The sequence below is a fragment of the Canis lupus genome, chromosome 27 (assembly GCF_048164855.1).
Source record: "Canis lupus baileyi chromosome 27, mCanLup2.hap1, whole genome shotgun sequence".
Taxonomy (NCBI): domain Eukaryota; kingdom Metazoa; phylum Chordata; class Mammalia; order Carnivora; family Canidae; genus Canis; species Canis lupus.
Window position 1 is genome coordinate 12,276,476 of NC_132864.1, and position 23,210 is coordinate 12,299,685.

The 23,210-nt window shown below is 50.3% G+C and overlaps 2 protein-coding genes across 9 annotated transcripts in view; one reads left to right on the forward strand and one right to left on the reverse strand.

Moving 5' to 3' along the window:
- The window catches only part of CCDC92 (coiled-coil domain containing 92), a 31,604-nt gene extending 28,835 nt beyond the window's left edge, over positions 1 to 2,769 (forward strand). For all 5 annotated transcript variants that reach the window (XM_072802326.1, XM_072802325.1, XM_072802327.1 and 2 more), the window contains exon 4: positions 1,359 to 2,769. In XM_072802326.1, the coding sequence (XP_072658427.1) occupies positions 1,359 to 2,134 (776 nt within the window). In that variant the 3' untranslated portion in view covers positions 2,135 to 2,769. The remainder of the gene's footprint in view (positions 1 to 1,358) is intronic.
- Positions 2,161 to 23,210, reverse strand: part of DNAH10 (dynein axonemal heavy chain 10) — a 135,863-nt gene continuing 114,813 nt past the window's right edge. For 3 of the 4 annotated variants that reach the window (XM_072802309.1, XM_072802305.1, XM_072802306.1), the window contains 21 exons: positions 22,949 to 23,085; positions 21,764 to 21,981; positions 20,507 to 20,728; positions 20,077 to 20,224; positions 17,874 to 18,153; positions 16,983 to 17,212; positions 15,704 to 15,977; positions 14,351 to 14,455; positions 13,802 to 13,956; positions 13,112 to 13,266; positions 11,814 to 11,997; positions 11,025 to 11,225; positions 10,118 to 10,327; positions 9,848 to 9,943; positions 9,003 to 9,174; positions 8,394 to 8,525; positions 8,002 to 8,213; positions 7,743 to 7,910; positions 5,673 to 5,853; positions 4,238 to 4,383; positions 2,161 to 3,715 (listed from right to left, as the gene is read on the reverse strand). In XM_072802309.1, coding sequence (XP_072658410.1) covers positions 3,569 to 3,715; positions 4,238 to 4,383; positions 5,673 to 5,853; positions 7,743 to 7,910; positions 8,002 to 8,213; positions 8,394 to 8,525; positions 9,003 to 9,174; positions 9,848 to 9,943; positions 10,118 to 10,327; positions 11,025 to 11,225; positions 11,814 to 11,997; positions 13,112 to 13,266; positions 13,802 to 13,956; positions 14,351 to 14,455; positions 15,704 to 15,977; positions 16,983 to 17,212; positions 17,874 to 18,153; positions 20,077 to 20,224; positions 20,507 to 20,728; positions 21,764 to 21,981; positions 22,949 to 23,085 — 3,773 coding nt within the window. In that variant the 3' untranslated portion in view covers positions 2,161 to 3,568. Of the gene's footprint in view, positions 3,716 to 4,237; positions 4,384 to 5,672; positions 5,854 to 7,742; positions 7,911 to 8,001; positions 8,214 to 8,393; positions 8,526 to 9,002; positions 9,175 to 9,847; positions 9,944 to 10,117; positions 10,328 to 11,024; positions 11,226 to 11,813; positions 11,998 to 13,111; positions 13,267 to 13,801; positions 13,957 to 14,350; positions 14,456 to 15,703; positions 15,978 to 16,982; positions 17,213 to 17,873; positions 18,154 to 20,076; positions 20,225 to 20,506; positions 20,729 to 21,763; positions 21,982 to 22,948; positions 23,086 to 23,210 lie in introns of those variants that run through there. The other variant, XM_072802307.1, reaches the window with a different exon arrangement.

The window sequence follows — 23,210 nt, forward strand, 5'->3', positions numbered from 1 at the left end:
CCCTCGAGGTTCTCAGCCCTAAATCCCAAGGCCACACACCCACCATCAGCAGTAGCAGGGGTCCAAGGTGACAGTGTGTCCAACGTGTCTCCCATGGGGGCAGTTGGAGAGCTCTCAGCTGGTCCTGGTGGGGGCAACTCCCCCTCCCAGCACTGGAAATCACTGCTTTATGTTAGCAGTTGAAGAACTTGCTCAGTTTAGGGACCCAGGGTGAAGATACAGGCTCCTGGACTCCCTCTCCTGAAGTTCTGATTCCAAGGGTCAAGGAGGGGACCTGAGAACGTGTTTAAAAAATGCTACAGTGAGGGGCGCCTGGCTGGCTCAGTCCATAGAGCCTGTGACTCTTGATCTCTCGGGGTTTAAGTTCGAGCCCCATGTTTGGTGACTTAAAAAAAAAGTTTTTTATTTCTTAAAAAGTGACACTATGACTGAGCACTTGGGCAGCTGGGGAGTCTGGCTGTAGGTGATAAAGAGCAGTTGCTGCCTCAGCTCAGTGCACATGCAGCTTTTATGGGGGAAAGACTGAAACTTCTAGAAAGGTGGAGGAGGTAGAGCAGAGCTTCCTATAGAAGAGTGGAAATCAGAGGTGCCACTTTGGAGGTGGTGATCCTGGGAACTAAAGAGCAGCTCTCCGGAGTCTCAGGGAGGTGGGGGCAGGTGGACGGAAGAGATCCAAATTGGGAGCCAATAAACATCGGTCCATAGCCCTGGAGTCAGGTCCCCACTCACCCCACCACTACCTCATGTGAGAGGTTCCCGCAGATGCCGGCTCCTTGTCCTGCACAGGGACATCCCGGGGGCATCCCTGAGCGGCTGGTGGTGGGTGCACATGGGGTGGGTCAGGGGCCAAGGCAGAGCCCCCGGCACAGGCACAGGGATACCCACCACTCTGAGACATGCTGAGACAGAGGGCCTGTGCGGCAGGGAAGGTGGCGGCCTCCCCTATCTCTCTGCAGCTTCAGAGTTTGTGCTTTTAATTGTCTTTCAAAATGGTGCTTCAAATGAAGCAGGTACTTAGTAAATGCTGCCCAAGCAGACAGGGATCTGCTCACTGTTCCAATACCCTGAGACTGCCTGTTGTGACTTGAGCAGTTCTGAAGTGTGGAGGCATTCTTCTGTGCAATGAGCCAGGGCACCGAGAGCTGGAAGGAACTCAGAGGGCACTGGGTCCCCACCTTGGTGAAGGGAGAGTGATGGAGGCAGGGGCAAGATGCCCGTGGCCCCTGGCAGCCCTCTCACCCATCCTCGTGCTGGGGAGAGGGACCAGCCTAGACAGGAGGACTCCCTGCCTCTGCTTGGGGTGGTGGCGGCGGGTGGGAGAGGGTGTCTTAAACCCATCCTTTGGCTTGCTTTTCTAGGAGATGGGTCTTCCAGAAGCAGTGAACTAAAGAGAAGATGTGAAGAACTGGAAGCCCAACTGAAGTTGCAGGAGGAAGAGAACAACGAACTGCTCAAAGAGCTGGAGCAGAAGAACGCCATGATCGTGGTGCTGGAGAACACCGTCAAGGAGCGGGAGAAGAAGTACCTGGAGGAGCTCAAGGTGAAGAGCCACAAGCTGAACATGCTGTCCGGTGAGCTGGAGCAGCGCGCCAGCACCATCGCTTACCTGACTGCCCAACTGCACGCCGCCAAGCGAAAGCTCATGAGCGCCAGTGGGACCTCGGATGGCAGCCCATCGGGGAGCCCTGTGCCGGCTGGCTACAAGCCAGCCCCCCCCAAGGACAAGCTGCCTGAAACGCCCCGCCGCCGCATGAAAAAGAGCCTCTCAGCCCCCCTGCACCCGGAATTTGAAGAGGTCTACAGATTTGGGGCCGAGAGCCGGAAACTACTGTTGCGGGAGCCAGTGGATGCCATGCCTGACCCCACCCCATTCCTGCTGGCCAGGGAGTCAGCTGAGGCCCATCTCATCAAGGAGAGGCCTCTGGTCATCCCCCCCATCGCCTCCGACCGCAGCTCAAGTGAGCGGCACAGCCCAGCCCGCGAGCAGCAGCACAAGGCTCATGTGGGGGTGGCCCATCGCATCCACCATGCTGCCCCACCACACACCCAGCCTGAGCTGGAGACGCTGGCAGTCGACCAGGTGAATGGAGGAAAGGTTGTGAGGAAGCACTCAGGGACGGACAGAACTGTGTGAGGCCTGCTCCAGGCAACCCTTCACCCTTGGCTGTCGATGCACTGTGATTGCTACTAGGAAAAACTCATCCACACCTTTTTTTTTTTTTAAATTCCCATGCATGCCAAATTTTTTTCAGACCTGTCAACAGATTCTTCTCCTGCTCCTCTTGCCCTCTCACTGACACCAGAATACGATCGTGTCCCTGCTGCAGAATATGTATTTACTAATTGCTGTGGCCAAACACCTGTGTGCCGAATCGCTTGCTTTTAATCCCACTCTGTGTAATGTCCGTGCGCTCGTGGACAAAGCACAGGCCACAGGCTGCATCACTACTCAGCGTTAATGAAATCAGATAGTCACACGCCTCATTATGCAGTCGGAGCAATACATGCCGACCGACCTTGACCCTCTCGCTCCAATTTCCAGGGCAGCCCGTCCGGAGCAGCCCCTGCTCCCACCTGGAGACCCTGTAACCTCCCAACAAGCCTTGCCCAGGGCAGCACCGGTAGCTGACCAGCTGTATGTGTATATCACAGGAACTAAATAAGATGATGTTACTTCTCATATCACCACAATCTGAATGTGTGTTCATAGTTTTTGTTAGTTTTATCCAAAATGTTCAAGATCCCAACAAACTTTATTTTCTAAACCTGCCTCTTTCTGTTTTGTGTCTTTTATTAAGCTATCCGAGGGAGGAGCGGGGGCAGGAGGGAGGCTGTGGGAGGGGCAGAAACAGCTGGCCCCTCAGTCACTACTGCATTCTCACCCTGTGTCATGTGCCAGGGCTCCCGCCCAGTGGTGGCAGTTTGTCTTCCAGAAAGTGGAGTCCCTATTCTACGGCACTGCCTAGAGCTGCCCCTGTGAAGATTGTAGGCTTTCAGGCCCATGGCTGGCTGATGTTCCACCCTGCTCCACCCTTGGAGAGTAAAGCCACTCCTCCCCTCCAGCAGGCCTGGCCCCAGGGTGCCAGAAGGAAGGGATGCCCAGGAGCCAGCGGGCTGTTCTAAGTCTGCACGCAGTGCCACACAGACCCGGCCAGGTGGTGGGAATTACACACCAGCCGAAGGTCCTTCCCCACCCCCAGCTGGTGGGCTGGACAGCTCTGGAAGGTGGGAGGGGTGGCCATCCCTGCTCTGGGCAGTATTATCGGCCCTGGAAGAGGACTTGGTCACCCCACCCAGCAGCCCGGCATCTTTGCCTAATCACACGTCTCCTCTGAGAACAGAAAGAAAACGACATACCTTAAAATGATTTCTAGTATTTACTTTTCAAATATGCAGAATCCTTAGAAATAGCTGAAAAATAAAACCATCAGCTTAATTTATATGGAAAGAGTCCACCTCCAGCCTTTCCAGGCCCCAAGAGGGGACCGGGGACATGACCATTATTGACAAATTCCCATTTGCCACCGCCAGCCCAGATGGAGCTCACAGGGTGGGTTTCTTCGCCCAGTCAATCGGAATTCAGGGTGAGGCACACTCCCTGCAGCACCCAGTGAGAAATGTGCTTCGTGGTGAAGAGGTCAGCTTCAAACACCAGGCCGACTCCCATGGCATTCCTTCTCATGGAGGTGGTGTAGACTGGCGTCCGGAAGGTGTTCTGCAAAGGAAACGTATGTGAGATCCCCACGGAGGGCACAGGAGCTCAGGCCCAGGGGAATGTGCCACTCCACCTTAGCGCCGAGGGCAGTGTGCCTCCTACGAGCCCTGGCCGAGGCTCTGCGGGCCTCCCTCCGCTAACTGAAGGCGGACAGGGCTTCCCACAGACACATTAAAAGCAGATCTGGGCTCGGGGCCAGGCAGGAGGCGCCTGCTGCCATGCCAGATGTAAGTACTTTAAGATTCAAGCAATGTCCGCAGAATGTGATGGGAAGGGAGGAGTCTCTCCTGAAGTCAGGCCGGATCACAGCTCTGTGCGTGAAGCTGTGCTGCCCAGGGAGTCTCTGCTTACAAGTGCACATGTGTGGCTCCAAGCTTCTGTCCTGTCTCAAGGTTTCCCCCATCCACAAAAGGTTAAGCACCCGTGTTTTAAAGGGCAAGACTGTCTGAACCACCCCATGTGTGACCCGACGCTAAGAAGTGGGCGGGGGGGAGCACATAGGAGCAGGCGTCAGCCTTCTACCCGCAGTTTGAGGCGATGGGCTTCAATGGGGATGATCTTCAGGATCGGCAGGTCAACCACCAGCACCTTGGGTTTGCTCTTGATAAGACAGCCTTTTTCTACATCCCAGTCAGCGCCTTCTAGATACAGTCCTGAGACAAAGCATCCTAGAGATACCAGGAAGAGACCAGGATTTACATGGAGGCACCAGCAATGCTGCTGTGCAGCAGCTCTACTAGATGTCGGTAGCACACACACACAAAGGCAACTAGCTGGCTTTCCTTCCCCCAGACACAGCCCAGGTTATTTTCCAGAAGAGGTGGTCGTCCTTTCTTTTATGGAGGGACATCCCAGAAAGGACACTCTGTAGACCTCAGGAGCTCCCCCCCACCCACAGCCTTGGTCAAGGAGACAAGGGGTGGTTGCCTCTCACAGAAATCTGCTTCAAGGCACACAGACCTAGACCGCTTGGGCCCCCAGGTTATAAAGACAGAAGCACCAGTCAGTTGGTACCACAGCAATCCCAAATCCCTCCTGAGCCAGAGGGAGTGGGAGTAGAGAGTCAAAGCCTGGCAGAGAAAATGGTGTCTGGGGAACAGAACACACAGACTCTCACAGTAGCAGAGGACAGTCGCTCGCCCAGAGAGTGTGGTGGCCCTGATACCTGCTAGTTCCTTTGAAATCTCGCTGGCCTTGTGCTATGGGAACAGTGAGCATCCCTGAATCTCCACCATGAACCCCAACTCCAAGCTCACTCAAGGGCTCTTGCTGCTCACAGTGAAAGGTCCTCTATGGGGCACAGCCCTGGGAAACGGCAGCTCCCAGCCAGTCTGCGGCACCAGTCACCAATGCTAAAGGGACCTGATGTTATAATTTAACGGGTCCAACCTGGTCTGACCTGCCCTCTTAACACCCACCCCCTTGGCCCCTCAGGGTTTCCAGAGAAGCCCTCAGGGATCCAGTTCTTTGAAGGATCTAATTCTTTTTTTTTTTTTTTTTTATGATAGTCACACACAGAGAGAGAGAGGCAGAGACACAGGCAGAGGGAGAAGCAGGCTCCATGCACTGGTAGCCCGACGTGGGATTCGATCCCGGGTCTCCAGGATCGCGCCCTGGGCCAAAGGCAGGCGCTAAACCACTGCGCCACCCAGGGATCCCATGAAGGATCTAATTCTGACCGAGGAGCCCACTTCCCACAAACAAGCAGGGTGAACATGTTTCAGGTCCCTATGACATCAACCCCAGGTCTCGGCATTGAAACTGGAAGAGAAGCCCATGTATTCACCCTCAGAGAGGTCAAGACACGGTTAGTACACACACAGCACCAATGTTAGCAGCAGTTAACCAATGTTAGCTCATTTTCGAACATGGCCTGGCCCATTTTGGCCCACATACGCTTGCTCCTCTGAATCGGGGGTGGCCCGAGGAGGGACACTCCACCGCGAGCTGACTGTACCTTGTCCTGCCCGCTCATTTACTTCATCTGCATCCTGGAACTTGGTCACTTGCGTGAACAAGGTGGAGCGGTCCAGTGGCCAGTTGTTCCTCCGGCAGGTGGCCTGCACCAGGGCCGTGAGGTAGGATTCTGGGATGTGCAGCCCCGAGAGCCACATCACACTGGGCTCACTCTCAGTAACCTGGAGGGGAGGGAAGGAAACTGGCAGGAGCCTGGGGCCACCATCAAGTGCCAGGGCTGGAGCTGATCAGTTTAGTTCATGATAAAAGCATACTTCACAGTAGAGGCAAAAGAGGGGTATTTGAACAACTGGCAGCCTGCTGGGGAAAATAAGCTGAACCACTAGATTCCAGAGGAAACAAAGATTTAGCTAGAAAAGAAGTGAAACCACAAAAGTACCAATGAATCACCAATGAATGTTGTCAGATCAGATCACCAATGAATGTTGTCACGATCTTGGAGTTGGGAATGCAAAACCCAGAAGCCATAAAAGAACAGACCGATACACTTGACTAAATAAAAATGTGAAACTTTCTTACAGAAAGAATGCCATAAAATCAAAAGACTTATGACAAGTTGGGAGAAATGCAACACTGGCAGACAAAGAGCTAATCTCCTTGCTACACAAAGAGCTCTAAAAGATCAGTTTAAAAAGATAGAGAACTGGATAAAAAGGAAATCAAGACACAAAAAGATTCACGGGAAAAGAAGGTATCTACGTGTATGTAAGATATGCTCTGCCTCAACATAATTAAAGAAATGCACACCCAAACATAGTATTATTTACCTATCATAACATATTATGATTTACCTATCAGGGAGAAAAGATCCAAAATATTTTAAGAACAGCCAGTGCGGCACAGAGGAAGGAAATAATCGTATTTGTTCACTGTGGTTTCCACTTGTCGAGAAGACCATCTGACAAGAGCTATCAGAATGCAAAGTGCACACCCTGGGACCCAACTCTGCTGTTGTAGGGATTTACCCGTGAAATAGACTCATGTGAGAATGCAAAGACACGTGCGCCAGAGTGTTGTCCACACTGACTAAGAAGAAAAAAAACCCAAACGGAACCACCTAAATGTCCATCAGGGGAAAGGACATGGAACATCTATAAAACAGGGTCCCCTTAAAAAAGACTAAAGTAGATCTAAATGTACTTAGAGGGGTACCTGGATGGCTCAGGTGGTTACGCTTCTGCCTTTAGCTCAGGTCATGATCCCAGGATCCTGAGATTGAGCCCCACGTTGGGCTCCCTGCTCAGTGGGGGGTCTGCTTCTCCCTATCCCTCTCCCTCTGCCCCTCCCGCTGCTTGTGTGCCCCCTCTCTCTGTCAAATAAACTTAAAAATCTTTTTTTTAAGTAATGTCCTTTTTTGAGTCATGTACCTTTTTTTAAAAGATTTTACTTATTTATTCATGTGAGACACACACAGACAGGCAGAGACAGGGAGAAGCAGGCTCCTCACAGGGAGCCTGATGTGGGACTCAAACCCTGGACCCAGGATCATGCCTTGACCCAAAGGCAGATACTCAACCACTGAGCTACCCAGGTGTCTCTAAATTTAAAATATTTATTTATTTATTTATTTATTTATTTATTTATTTATTTATTTATTAATTATTCATGATAGTCACAGAGAGAGGAGAGAGAGGCAGAGACACAGGCAGAGGGAGAAGTGGGCTCCATGCCAGGAGCCTAACGTGGGACTCGATCCCGGGACTCCGGGATCGCACCCTGGGCCAAAGGCAGGTGCCAAACCCCCGAGCCACTCAGGGATCCCCCAAATTTAAAATCTTTAAATAAGTATATGCTCTTAAAGGAAGTACATTTGGCCAAGATGGACTCCAAGATGAATAAATCAGATTGTGCATAATATGCTTCAAAGTCTTGAAAACAAAATGAAAAGGACAAAAAAGATACAGATATGCCTGTAGAGTCCAAGACCATTTCTAAAACACCCAATCAACTGCCAACAGAAGGCACCACTGCAGTTAGAGAGGGGCTGGAGGTGGTCAGGTGGTCCAGGCTGAACGTTGAACCAATGAAGAGACTGTTGCATCTAACTTACCCACAATGTGTACTGGCTGAACCGCCGCAGGAAGTAAGGCATCCAGTTTCCCAGGGACTTCAACGTGTCAGGGGCAAGCTTTCTCCAGATACTAGGGATTTGCCCGAGGAAAAGAGACCTGGCTACATCATCTAACTCGTTGCTCATTCCAACTTCTCCAGCCAAGGCCTGTGCACAGAATGGAGAGCAATCAGGCATGACTATCAGAGAAGTGGGTAGAGCATCTAGGCCGTGGTCTGCACATTAGGAGCATGCTCACCCTCTGAAGTTCAGCCAGAGACTTGGACATCCTTACAACAAGCTTGTTGAAGCGTTCCAGCTCCTGCAGAAGTACCACTGACGTGGGGGAGATTTCCACCCCAAGGTGCTTCCTGACCTGGTCCAAGTCAAAGACTTTAGGCATCTTGTTTTCTATGTCCTTGGCAACGTGGCCAATGTAATCATCTCGGCTGATGCCACTGCTGGATTCCCCTAAAACCAGGACACTTTTTAGGAAAAGCATGGCATCTGGGTGTTAGGACTGGGGCATCCAGATGCCTTCTGGTTCTTGGAATGGCATCAACAATATAGAAACTACAAGAACCAATAGCACTTTGTGCCAACACCTTCCACCCTAACCAAACTAATTCAGTCCTCCACGGTAGACTTTACCTGTCTGAGGCTGCAACTCCAGCAAGTGAGCCCACATGTCTCGAGCCGCCTGAGTGTAATAGCCGATCTCAGCATTGGAATGAAGACCAAACACTTCAGGTGTGTTGGCCAGTGGGAGGGCCTCAATGGCTTCTATAATCAGAACAGAGAATACCCTGTAATACCACCCTCGATTTCTGAGGTCCCACAGCCTCAGCATCCCCAGATATGCAAGACTAATTTCCACTGCTTAATGGCTTAATGGGTGACCTGTTTTTAAATAAAAAAAAAAAATATACCACCATACCCTACTCCAGCTGTGTACTAATCATTTATGAAAATGCTCAGGGAGTTTCCTAGGCCACTCTGCCCTTCTGGGCAGAATCTGACATATTTGTCATCATTCCAGACAAGAAATCTGAACTAACTCCATCAGCACTGAGGCTATAAAGGACTTGCTGGGCCCCCTAAAAAAAATGTAACAGAGCAGGCCCACCGGTCAAGGATCCCCACAGCAGAGAGGTCAGAAGAGCCAACAAGGCTACCATAGAAAACAGAACAGCTGAAATGTACGGTGGATCTCCCTTAGAAAACACTTTTAACATATATTTGATGCCTGAGAAATCTCACCGACAAATTTTTCCTTTACATCACCAGTGGGGATTTTATAGTCTACTTCCTTATTCTGGAAGAAGTGGAATGGCTGGAAAGTGTCAAAAATGAAGTCTCCCAGGTACTCATCCATGTAGATGGTCAGGATGCGTCGATCAAAGCTGTCGATGGCCCGTCCTCCATACATGACCTAAGTTATGGGGAGTGAGAGCTGGCCAGGAACCCAAGACCTGCCAGGGGAACCCTGAGACCTGAGGTGCCCTCGGGGAGACTCCTGCTGGCCTGGCCACTGTGCAGCTCAAACCATGTTGATCACATGCCTTTTGACCCATGGTGTAAACAGGTGGCCCAGGTGATATGCAGCCCTCGTGAAGTGCTGGGAGCCTGTATGCCATTTGCAAAATACCCAAACACAGTAAACAGGCCACAGAGCAACTAAAGAAGCCAGTCGCCACTTTGGTCTTTGGAATTGGTGATGTCCCTGTGTGAGCCATGTGCAGGCTATGAGGGAGGCCTGTATAAAGTCATGGTCCCCAGTGTGGACCTCCGTGCCTACTGAACAGGAGTAAGATTACAACGACATGCCCAAGGCATAGCCAGGTGGGGAACTGCCGACCCCTAGAGAGCACAGCACCCAGGAGTGATAAATCTAGAACCTCCATGTGGATGGAACCCGCTTAGAAGAAAGACAACCGGGTGGTGAGCCAATAGAATTCCTCAGAGACCTAGGGCCTTCAGCTGATAGGTGGCAGAAGCAAGAGGGAAGTCACCAAGGGCTCAGAGGTCATGCACAGGGCACCAGGCCACAGCCCACTTCCAGCCCTGGGAGGCAGCCCATAAAAGGTCCCCCAAGATGCCCCTACCTCTCCAATTAGGTACTTGAGGCTGCCCCACGGGATCCTAGGGTCATGTTGCTGGAAGGCTTTTGTTAGGTATGTGTTCAGAATCTCCATGCAGACCTTAAGAGAGGAGGGACAGGCTCGGTTTTCGTCCAACCCACCAAGTCGCTCAAGCTGTGCCCCTCTCCCGAAGTGCAGGCAGGAGCAGCTGTCCTAGCTGCAGAAAGGGTGGGGATGAGACAAGCTGGCTGAGGAGGAAGTTCCTCAGGAGGAGCAGCAATCACGTGTCTTCACCTGGAAGTCAGACTCGTTGAAGTCATAGTACACATTCCACCCGATCTTCCCAAACTTTCTCCTCTCCTGCACCACTGCATGGAAGAATGCCAGCACGTAGACCAGGGATTTGAAAGCAGGGTGCGGACACTGCTCCAGCATGTCATGAGAGATCTTTAAATAAGTTGCTCTCATGTTGAGTTTCAGCCCGTTGGGTGGCTCCATAACAACCTGCCAGAAGACAAATCATTACAGAAACCACAGGCCCTTGAGTCCAGCTTGGAAGAGCGTGCAAAATGTAGACATCTCAGGCTTTCCCTTTACCTCTGTGTGGCCACCTTCCCCGTTCCCCAGAGAGCAAAAGTCTCTCGTTCAGGGCCCAAAGAAGTTAAGGAACTAGATACTGTTCTGGCTCCTGTTCATCAAATGGCCCAAAGAAGGTTCTTGAGCTTCTTTGGGCCATGGAATCTTCAAATGCAAAATGGGAGTAGTAAAGTTTTCCCTCTACCTGCCCCTGATGACAGATGACATTTCCAAACAGAACTTCTCTGGAGAGTAAGTTCAGTGGGGCATATAAGACACCAGAGCTAGATGTGGGTGGGCCTATCATTAGAGATAAAAAGAAGGTTTAATAAATGGGAAGTATAGGAAAACTAACCTAGATCTTGTTTTGGATACATGCGGAAGTGGTAAAGGCAGGCCGGAGAGTCATAATTGCCCCCCCAAAACTCACCCAATGCAGGGCATTGCTTATCTCTGAAGGGGAAGGAAGAGATTGAAGTGGGAAGGGTGGCCAAGAGAGTCTGGCTGTGTCCTAGGTTTATTTGAAAACACACACGCACACGAACACACATGCACACACATGGCAGAATGGTGGTGATCTGAGTCACGGGGCTGTGGGGATGGGGTGTTTGTCCTAAAGCCAGACCTTCAAGGACTTCTGCAGAATTCCAATGGGGAAGTCCTTGGTGGGGTCTGTCGTGAGCCACAGGCGGAAATCTGGGTGGGGCTTGGTGATCCTCTCCAGGGACTTCTCCAGATCTTTCAGCCACCGGACCAGGAGATGGCAGTTCTGCAGCATCAGCCACTGCCCACGAGCCACCGCCGTCTCCAGCAGCTGCAGAGCCACCTGCATCGATGGGGAGAGAAGTGACAAGTCAGTGTCCCAAAGTCACACTGACCCTGTGCTCTCCCAGAGACCCACTCCATGCCCCGAGAAAACGAAGAGCCCACTCCAGCAGAAGGCATGAAGATATGAGTGACCCAGGAACTACAGAGGCTGCCTTCAAAGAACTGATCTTTTAGAATCCCTTCAGGGCCACTGGGCCACCAGGCTGGTCCCAGCCTGGAGCTCCAGGCTCTCTGGGACATTTGCAGCAGTGCCCTGACTACCCCACAGCCATGCCACGGGGATAATGACAACCCTAATTAGAAACAGGGATGTCACTAATACTGGAGGAAAGGAGGACTATGTGTGGACAGACATTGGAAACAACAGAGCGCAATGTGCAGGCAAGGGCGGGCAGTGACAGCATGCCTACTCTAGAACCATCCTACTGTCCCACATCATCCTGGTACCCGAGTGCTGCTCAAGGGACTGGAATTGCACCCAGCTCACCGTGGAGGAGCACCCTTGAAACCAGATGTTAGCCCATTGCTAATGGAGGCCAGTGACATCACGTACATTTAGAGTTTGTTCCTTCCAACAACTAATTACCTTTTCTTGACCTTGACCCATGGCAAGGAATTTGAGGCGGTTTCCTCCAAAACCACTGCGCTCAGCTAATTTCATAAGGTCACTGGCAGGGTTGGAGCCGGGACTGAGGATGAACACAATGGGCGAGTTTGGCGTGCTCTGCTCAAAGATGGCTTCGAAGCTGATCATCGGGGGCTGCACATACCTAGTGAGGGAAAGAACGTGGGGGCCCTCATGGAGGACAGCCACAGCACACTCGCCTCATCCCTTCCAGAACCTTCTGGCTGTTCCTCTGCTATAGCTCTGCACAGGTGAGAGTCCAGTGTTTGTGCACGCATCACACACGAGAGGGTGAAGTCCTAGGGGACAGGGGCCCCACTGCATCCCCTAGCACAACCCAGCACATCCATGGGGATGCCTCCTGACAGGGGCCCTTCAAGGTGGACGTCCCCTTGGCACACAGCCCAGAGGTTCCACACCAGCAACTCCACAGGTATGTCCTGAATGGCCCACTTCTCAAGATTTTTGAAAATGAGTTGCCAACACATCAGGCTTGAGCAATTTCATGTAGAACCCCAAATTTGTAGCTTCTTTCAAAGAGTCAGAGGATCCAGCCACTCTGGGTCCCCCTTGCCCACTGGTGTGAACAGGAACTAAGGGGCAGCTGCCCCTGTGGACCAGGGTCAACTGTTCTGATTTGTCGCAGTCCCCACCCTGCCTCGCTCACTCGCTGCCATCTGAGCATGAGTCTGCAAGCCCAAGTCATCTGCCTGGCCTCAGTCCTGGAGCCACGTTGTCCAGTATGGAAGGTCAGTAGGCCTGTGTGGCTATTGAGCATGTGAAGTGTGGCCAGTCCAAGCTGAGATGGGCAAGCAAGGGTAAATTCACACAGGCAGGACTTTGAAGATATAATACCAAAAAAATTTTATTTTTATTTATTTATTTTTTTATTTTTATTTTTCCAAAAAAATTTTAAAACCCCATGTGAGATATCTCAATGTTTGTATTAATTACATGTTGAAATGATATTTATTTTATTTTTTACTTTTTTTGAAATGATATTTTAATGTGTTGAGTAAATATTATTAATTTTAACTTTTATCTGTTTCTTTCCGAATGCGGCTACTAGAAGACTTCACACACGTGGTTTACACTGTACTTCTCCCAGATAGCGCAGAACTAGAGTGACTACCAAACACTGCTCAAAGCCAGGGCAGTGATGGCTCTCTCAGAAGCTCACTGCTGTCTACCAGTCCGGGGTGTAGGGCAGGGGGCAGTGACCCCACAGAAGGTCAAAGCAAACTCAACAACGCACTTACTTCTCTCCCATTGTTACAGTCACATAGTCGGTCACCGCCCGATACACCCGATCCACACGGAAACAACGCAAAATAAGCAACTTCTGGAAAGGGGTGATGTTGTTATCGTAACCCAAAGGGAATGGAAACTGCTCGAGGGAGTCCAGGTCATACCACTGGGAAGAACAAAGAGTATTTTTGTGGTGGCTTTAACTCAGAAACGAAACAGGCCCCCATTTTTACAGGAAGGTCCCAAAAGTCACTGTAAAGGAATGAAACCTACAGAAGTATGACCTCAAGGTCACTTCCGGTCAGATCTGTCATTTTCGATTCCCTCCCCTTCCAAAACTATGACCTTCAGGGAGGGAGGGAGTGAGTCTTTTTGACTGCTGAGTCCCCAGTGCCCATCAAGGGTGGTTGGTGCCCATTTCTGAGTGGATGGATGGATGGATGGATGGATGGACAGAGATGGATGGACAGACGGATGGATGGACTGACAGATGGACAGACAGATGGACAGATGGACAGTTCTCCCACAACACTAGCTGAGGTAGGTAAAGGAGAATTTGATCAAGGGTGCTGGCAGGCACTGACTACACTCTGACTGGGTCACTCTGGAGTATCTTCTCACTCACAAGGAGTAAGGCCATGATTTAAATCTCAAGATGACTGACAGGGAAAGGAAGGCGGAGGCAGAGAACATGGTTTCACCTCCTTCCAGACAGCCACGTGTTTCTCAATATCATCAGGAAGGTTCCCGAAGTCATCTGAGAACATTTCTGACAAAAGCATGATATCTTCCCATCCCTGGTCAGACAACCAAGCACAGGGCTTTTTCCGTTGGCTTTTCTCCAGGGAAATGTTTCCTAATCACAGAGAAAGGAAGTAAACAGCCGGCAGCCACATGCCGATTGGAGCGGGCAGCTCAGTACTTTGACTTCTCCCACTCCTGGGAGAACCTGCATCTCCAGAGGGGACTGGACAGACAGGGATACACGGCTTGCCTTGTCCCACTGCCTGGGACACCAGACAGGCAGGTCAATGTGGCTTCCAGCCTCAGGGAGCCTGTGGGCAGCAACCTGGCTGCTCCGGGCCAGACCAGAACCATTTCTGAGGCTGGAACTGCCAACTGAAATATTTGGTATGGCAGCGCCATCAGAAGTCAAGTTCTAAGGAGAAGTTTTGGTAATGCTGTTTCAACGAACAAGTGCAACGTGGGCCAAGGGAGTGGGGAAGAATGAAAGGAGGCACATTTGTCACCTTTTAAGAAGAAATCTAATTCTTCCTGGGGGACTCTGCCTTCTGCTTGTTCTATCTTGATCGTCATATTGAAAGAGAAGAGTAACTTGTGTCTCTCAAACAACCCTGGAGGGAAACATCAGAGGGGCACTGATAGAGTCAAGTCACTTTGAAAGTGGTGTTTCCTATGCACAAGCTTAAACATGAGAGAAGAACTGAAATTCCAGACAGCACGGTGGCACTCAGTCTCTGCTGCACAGTTGTCCACGTCTATGGCATCTAAGGACAGACACCACATCTAGGGACAGACACCAAGGGCTCAGTTTGCACCTGGAGCCCACCAACTGGCCTGTGGTGCCGCTCACTCGTGTGCATCTGCAGCAGCCCTGCCCAAAGCGGCACCCACCCCACCTGCCTGGAAGCACAGCACAGGGTCCAAAGGCGACTGGAGGACAGTATGATAGAAGTCCAGAGCTGCTTTCTCTATGGAAAACAGGTCGTTTGCCTAAGTGCGAGTTCTTGCCTGGTATAGTCTAGGTGTTAGAAGCTCCCTGCAAAAGGCTAGATAGGAAATATTTTTGACTTTGCAGGGTAGGTGGCCTCCAAAATAACTACTCATCTGCCCCTGCAGCAGACAAGCAGCCACAGATGACACAGAGACAAACAGGCATAGCCGTGTTCCAATAGCACGCTATTTACAAAAGCAGGCAGTGGGCCAGTAGTGGCCTGCTGGTCACGGTGTGCCAACCTCCACTGCAGAGCAAGCACATTCCACCAATAGATTCTTTATTGATGGTGGATGCTAAATACTAAAGTTCTTCTTCTTTAAAAAAAAAAAAAAATGGAAGAAATGGGGGCTCCTGGGTGGCTCAGTTGGTTAAAGTGTCTGCCTTCAGCTCAGGTCATGATCTGAGGGTCCTGGGATCAAGCCCTACATTGGGCTCCCTGCTCAGCAGGGAGTCTGCTTCTCCCTCTTGCTTGTGTGTGCTTTTTCTCAGACTCTTTCAAATAAATAAATGAATAAAAATCTTAAAAAAAAGAAACAGAAGAAATGTGTTCTTGGGGGAAAAAACTGTGTAAGTCAACATCTGTGACTCGAATTCCACCTTCTGTGAGCTGCAAGGGACAACAGTCCTCAACCTTGTTCCTGCCCTACTGGTAGGGGCTGAATTATGTCCCCCCCAAAATCCACATGTGGAACCCCTGACACGACCCCTTGTTCCTCCAATGTGACCATGTTTGGAGAAGGGGCCTTTAAAGAGGGAATGAAGGGAAACTGAGCCTCACATCCTAAACAGAAGAGATCTAGACAGACAGACAAAGGGGCACATGCACAGGGCATGTCTGTCCTAATCAGGGCAGAGAGGCGCTCACCCGTGCAACCGTAGTTATAGATGTTGAAAGTCAGCGTGTCCATAATGTTCTGTAATCGCTTCATGAGAATGGAATCAGGCAGGGACTTCTTAAGTGACAAGCCAAAGACCTCTAAGAAGACGATGAGGGAGTACTGGTACATGGCGTTCACCAGGGCCATCTCGGACAGCACAAAGAACAGGATGGCCCCCCTCCTGGCAGCCGGCCGGTAGCCATCTCGCAGCCTGTCTATGTCCAAAGCCGTCTTCTCCGCCAGCTTGAGCTTCTCCGATACCTAAAGCAAAGGTGCGCACCACCGTGGAAATGGAGAGACTTACACCATAACCAGAATGACTTACGAAATGGGCAAGAAAGCAAGGAATGCAGACAGCAGGAGCAGGAGGGAGCAGCAAAGAAATCCATGCAATGCTTGTGGAGGTTTGCAGAGCACCTACCCACCCTCTTGTGACGTGTAGTGGATGTTTGTTGGCTGGACTCCCCGGTACCTGTGCCCTGTTCTTCTAACAACAGTCCCTGACTCTAACTTGGAGACTCCAATTTCCCCCTCTCAGTCCATATGTTGGGTCCACCCCAACTCCAGGGGAGGAGCGTGTGACCCAGGCCCAGTCTACACACAGTACTCCCAGCCATGGTATTCGTTTGGGGTGGGTATGTGACTGAACTGACTCTCAGGACCTTCATGATAGAGACAGGTAAAGATTCTCACTCTTCCCTTTGGACCTGAACCTGAGGGGGCATGAGGCCATGCCCACCTGCTGACCATGAGGGGAGCTTGGCTCACAGGGAGGCAGAGAATGAAGCTGCCTCAACAAAAGGCCCACCCCAGAAACAGAGAGAAACTGAGCCCTAATGATATGTTTAGAGTCCTAGATCCAGCTCTACCTGAAGCCATCCCTGGACTTTCCACATTCTAGGCAGATAAATTCCCTGTTCACTTAAGTAGAGCTGGGTTTTCGATCACTCTTGACTCAAAGAGGCTGATCTGATGCACAAGGGTCCCTGGGAACACCTCTAGGGCCTCCCTCCTCATAGAACACCCCAATAGAGGTGGCCTGTTCTCATCAGGCAAAGCCTTGGATGACTAAGAGCTTAAATCTGATGCCAGCACAGTTGGCCATCCCCACCCCCACCGTACCCCTATTCCTCTGCTTCCAAGACCCAGGAATGAGGCCCTGAGATCACCAAATCCAGTTCTCTCCTTGAGCAGATGAGGGCACTGGCGCCCCAAAGGCACATCCAGGAACCACTACCACCACTCTCAGCTCAATGCAGTTTATACCTCCATGGCCTTGGATTTGGTCTCCTCCAGGGTCTGTACCAGCTCCACATTGTCCAGCATATTCCCCGTGGAGGTGGCCAGTTCCCGAAGCAGAGAGTCTTCCAAATCCTTCAGCAGGTTCTTGTTCTCACTCGTCTCCTGGATGAGGTGCTCCCGCTGCTCCTCCAGCTCTCGCCTCTCATAGGCCACCAGCACGCTCAGCAGCTGATCCTCGAGACCTTTCAGTGTGACTATGGGGAGCAAAGGGAGGCCATCACTGCCAGGCAGCCCATGTCTCCGTGCCCACTGCACGCTGTGCCTGGGCCAGGTGGAGGGTTCAACTGAGCCAGCACTTCGGGAACTTGAGGACTTGCTCCTGCCATCACTCTAAAGCCAACAGGTCAAAACCGTCAAAACAACACAGAGATGTTCCTTTACAGAGTGGTGGGCAACAAGCATGCAGGGGCTCCCACACATTGGGGAGCCTGGGCTGAAAGCACACCCAACCTACTTAACCTATTTAAGTAGGTGGAGGACACTCCTAGAAAGTGGCAATGGTTCCTAACAGAATTAAGCTGGGAGGAAGGAGAAGGGGCATCTAAAATCATGCCACCTATTCAAACCCAGAATAACGTCCTGCCCCAGCAGAGTGGGGTCTCACCCTACTCCAAGTGTGCGTTTCCAAGAGCAATGGCCCAGACTCAGCAGCCCCCAAGCCACGCATCTCCCTGCCTCCCTAGGGGGCACCCAAACCTTCATCATTAAGAACCAACCAATGAAGACATGACCCTGAGAGCATGACCTGAGGTACCTGGGGAAAGCAAACCAAACAGTGCCCCATGGAAGCCCTGACTGCTGACTGGTCTCCATGCTGACCACCCCATTTGCCACTGAGGGTACAGACATCCTCACCCGTGTAGTTGATGACCATGGCCTTCCCAAACACAGATGGGGTGTATCTGGGATTGGCCAGCTTAGTGATTAGGTACAGTCGGAAATTTGAGTCATAATCCACTTCCTTATCCCCCAGGATGATGAACTGGCGTCCTTGGGTGACTTTGATATTCTTCTCCAAGACGTTATCAATCACAGGATCAATGTACTCGTCCACATCATGGAACAGGAAAGGGGTCCCATACTTTATGGACATCTCGAGCTGCTTCAGGAAGTCAGGGTCGTTAAAGGAAGCCACCTGGAAGACAGGGTGGTAGGCACAGGGTGCTGTGTCCTCGGCACACACATGGGGAGAGCGCCTCTGGGGGGAGCCTCAAGGGAGGCCAGGAGGCCCACAGAAGCCAGAAAGCCACCACGGTCAAGCTCTGAGCAGCCAAAGGAACCATAGCAGTGTCAGGACGTCTCTCAGGAGACCTCAAGAGCATCTAACACAGAGTCCACAGGAATGTTTATCTCCCTCACAGCTTTTCTTCTCCTCCCACCATGACAGTGGGAGGCTTTGATGACAGCTCATGACAGCTTTGATACCTCTTTCCTCAAAATGTCTGAAAAAACTCTCAATTCCAGCTCCCTGGGCCCTCTTTTATTCTGCTCACTAACTGAGCCTCCCCGCCAAGAGAGAGGAGGTGGGGGAGGGGATGGGGTAACTGGGTGACGGCCACTGAGGAGGGCACTTTATGGAATGAGCAAATGAATGTTGGCAAATTGAATTTAAATTAAATATATATATATATATATATATATATATATATATATATATATATATATATATATATGAAGAAGGTGGTAGGGGGAGCAGGGCTGGGGGCTAGGACAGGCCCTCTCAGGACCCTGGCAGGCTGAGGGGGGAGTGTCAAGGGCCACCTCCACATTAATAATATTTGTTTCACTGTAGCTGGGTGTCTATTTTAGAGCAGACCCTCCCCCAACAGCATGTACATATGTAGAAGCAGGGACTAGAAAAAAAAAAAATAAGGAAAAAGCAAAACTGAAAATCATGAGTTTGTGAAGTAGTTTAGCAAAAAGTGAATGAGCCCACCAATTTCACCCAGGAAAACTAAACACATATGTACACACACACATACACACACACAAAAACATGTACAGGAATGTTCACAACAGCATTATTCATCATAGCCAAAAAGTAGAAATAATCCAAATGTCCATCAACGGATAAATGGATGGTAAAAGGCAGTCTATCAGGGCACCTGAGTGGCTCAGTGGTTGAGCGTCTGCCTTTGGCTCAGGGCATGATCCTGGGGTCCTAGAGGATCCGATGGAGTCTTGCATCGGGCTCCCGGCAGGGATCCTGCTCCTTCTTCTGCCTATGTCTCTGCCTCTCTCTGTGTGTCTCTCATGAATAAATAAATAAAATCTTTTTAAAAATAAAAATAAAAAACAAAATAAAAGGCGGTCTATCCACACAATGGAGTATGATTCAACCGTGAAGAGGAAGGAAGCTCTGACACTTGCTAGAACCTGGATGAACCTCAAAAACATGATGCTCAGTGAGAGAAGCCAGACATGAAAGGCCACATAGTGTATGACAACCCCACTGATATGAGATGTTGAGAAGAGATGAACCTACAAAATATATTAGAGGTGCTAGGAGATGGGGGTGATGGGAGGATGGGGCGGGTGACGGATAAAGCACACAGCATTGCTTTTTGGGGGTGGTAAAAACTGATTCTGGTGATTGTTATACAACACTGTATATAATATACTAAAAATCATTGAATTGTACACTTTAAATGGGTGAATTTTACAGTATGTGAATTACATCTCAACTAAAAGATACTGAGATATCTTTCCTTCGTTCAAAAAATAAAAATAAAAAAGATTGAGCATCTCAGGCCACTCAGCTCTGTGCAGGTAAGGAGGATGCAAAGACAAGGAAAGCATGATCTCCACCTTCAAGTCACTCATAGCTGCGAGGCAAAGCACAGGTAAGAGAGCAAAGCGCAAGGCAGGCCATGCTGCCCTCAAAGACTCAACAGGACGGGTGTGCAGGGATGGAGAGGGCTCTACCCAGATGTTCAGGACAGTGATATGTCAGCTCAGCCCAGGGCCTGGGGCTGCCAGCTAGAGACCTTGAGAGAGGCAGGCTGTGCCCCAGGAGCAGGCAGTGAGGACAGAGGACACCAGGGAGAGCTGGTCATACCCGCAGGTTATTTTTCTCCTCTTTTCTCTTTATCCAGTTGAGGGCCTGCTGCTGGGGGTCGATGCAGAGGGGGAAGCGGCTGGCCCGGGTGGTAAGGATGCCATTCTGAACCGAGAGCTCATCGGGGGGCAGCCCCTGGGATCCCCACCTGGAAGGGACAGTGACAGGGAAATCTATTTTTCGTGTCAAGTTGTAACCGGGTGCTAAGAGTAACAGGCTTAGCCTTTCAGAACAATCTACCAGCCCCCAGGCTGCTCAACTCTCCTCAGGGTCGGGGAAGCTGGATTTGCAGCTCACCTTGCCATTTCTACACAAATCAGCTACACTCCTCCCTCTCCTGCACCAGGATGACACCCACGTGGACCACTCACCAACCCCCGCCCCCCCCACCCCAGGCACCCTTGTCCTCCGGGCTCAGGCTCACACACACCTGCTGATCTCAACATCATCGGTGAGCAGGTTTTCTAACCGGAAAGGCTGGCTCAGGGGAATCTCCCGCTCCAGGATATCATTCTGCCAAACTTGCTTGACCATCTGGTCACGGAACTCCCAGGTGAATGCGCCCTCATAGCTCAGGAAAGCTGAGCAGAGCAGGCAATCCCCCAGCAGCTTCACTCGCCGGTGCATCAGCTCCTCCAGGTCGCTCAGCCACCTGGCACAGGAGATAAGGGCTACGGTAAGCCGTTATCTCCTAGCACAATCAGAAGGAACATTCTAGGAGAAATGCTTGGACACATTGCTAATGGGGCTAGCCAGAAGGAAACATCATTGGAGACAGTCTCTTCTTTTAGAAACAAAGAATACCAGGTCATTTTGGGACTTCCTACCCTAGGAAGCCCAGGGTTTTAGAAGATCATGTTCAATTGCAGGGCTCAGCAGAACCCAGCATCTAGTGGGCTGGGTAAATGTTTGCGGGATGCATCTAGTCTCAAAGCTATTTATTAAGCAGTAATCACATTGTTTCTGAATGCTTTAATCAGTAACTTAAAGACACTCCCAGTAGAACTCATGAGATCTGGTCCTGCTTGGGTGACAAAATTCTACCCCAGATAAAAGGAAGTAGATGTTTCATTTGGCCCCTTCTGCTAAGTGGCCCAGTCTTCTAGGTTTTAGAAATACTGAAAATGGTTTATTTCCCATAAGCAAACAGTATCTTTTAGTGTTTTCCATACCACTTTTTAGGTACCAGATTAGGAACTACTCTCACATCCAGTGGACCAGTTATGGCCAAACAGCCTTGCCGCTAGGCATCAGCCAGCCAGCCTGACCTGCTCAAAATTGAAGCTCAGGACCAAGCCAGACACAAGAGCCCTTAGAAGACATCTGTCCAGCAGCAGAGGCGGACTCCTCCTCCAGACTCACCCAGGAGGCACTCAGGGTTAAAGGTCTCCAAGAAGTAAACATTTCCAGGACAGACGGCACCTTACCAGAGACACTGGTGCCTCCCTGTCTCCACAGCAGCACTGCCTCCTTAACCCTTAATAATTATCTAATAAACCACAGAATGTGTAAAATGGTATTAGCTGCCCTGAATGTGTTAAGCAAAATCAGAATTTTCCCACACTGTTTTCAGGTAAAACTGCAACGTGGAGTTGAGACGACATGGCAAGGAAGTTGGTTGCTGATGTCCACTCACAGACCCCTTCTGGCTCGGAGCTCTCATTGGAGGGGTCCCTTAGGTGCTGACCTGATGTTCTCAGAGCCCAGCCCAGAGATGAGCTTGTCCGCAGCGATCAGCCGCCTCTCCATGATATCGGCTTCTTCCTGCAGCTTCTGCTTTTCCAGAATGGCTGCCTCGTATTTGGCCCCCAGAGCCTCCAGTTCCCTCTGGATGGCTGCCAACTCATTCTGGATCCTTTCGAGCTCACGTTTAGTGAGATAAAAGTTCCGCTCCAGCCTGGCCACCTAAGTGGAGACAAGTCACAGAACGGTGGGGAAAGGTGCTATAGTAGGTCAGGGATAAAAGAGCCTCACCCTTGGGCTTGTGTCCACACCACATCTCTAATGATGTTCCCACTCTTTGGGGCCACCATATGCCCTGCTGAGGGATATGGCTCTTTTTCTTAGTCACCTCTTCCACCATTGGCTGCAAAAGCACTAATCCCATTGGAAAAAAAGATATCCTGCATCCAAGTTGGCAGATAGCTTAATTTCTGTGTGTGCTGAGGTCACAGCAAAATGACACTGTGGTTCTGAATCAAAAAGTCAAAAGAATTCATTGAAAACAGTCCCAGACACCTGATTCCAAGTTTTCTGAGTAACAAAATTCTGAGTTATAAAGCAATGTCAAAATATGTCTCAAAATGATCAAGTCACCTTATAACTCTCTTTGTATTGTGTGTTCCACATGTTACTTGACCCAGGAATTCTCATCTGGGGCTGATTTTGCCACCACCCCCGCTCCCACCCCCAGAGGACATATGGCAATGTCTGGAAACATTTTTAGTTGTCAAAACGGAGGGGTAGGGTCAATGGCATCCAGCAGGTAGAGGCCAGGGATGCTGCTACACAGCCTGTAGTGCACCAGACAGGACAGCACCCACCACACAGGACTGTCCAGCCCCAAATGTCATTAGCACCGAGTCTGAGTGTCCTGCTTTAGTTATAGAGGATGATTTTTACCCATAAGTCTTCATCTTTTCACACAAAATTTGAAATCTTCCAGACTTTGGTTCCGCCAGTTCATTCACACTGTCCAGATGAGAGTTATATAATTCAAGGTTATCATTTATTAGTGGTGGAGGGGGAAATGTTTATGTGATTTAAAATTGGAACTTTGCCAGAATTTTTCCAGCAAAGTTGTGGATGTAGTAATTCTGACTCCAGGTTGCTCTCTTGGCAGCAGTGTGTAGGTCTTACACATGGACAATACCTTTTCTCTTTTGGGCTTGATTTCTCTAAAAACATCACAGTAGCCCATTACAGCTTCAACAAATTTCAGCATCCCCAGGCCTGCTTTGCTCACAGCTTCCATTTCTTCGGTTGTGGTATTGAGGGTCTTCAAGAGGCCTAATGGTCAAAGGTGCAATAATTTTGATGAGTGACTAGCCTCATCTTGGGGAAGTAAAATAGGAAATAAACTGTCGATGGACAAGAGTCACTAAATGAGTTTTGTGTAGGTGGACACTTCAGAT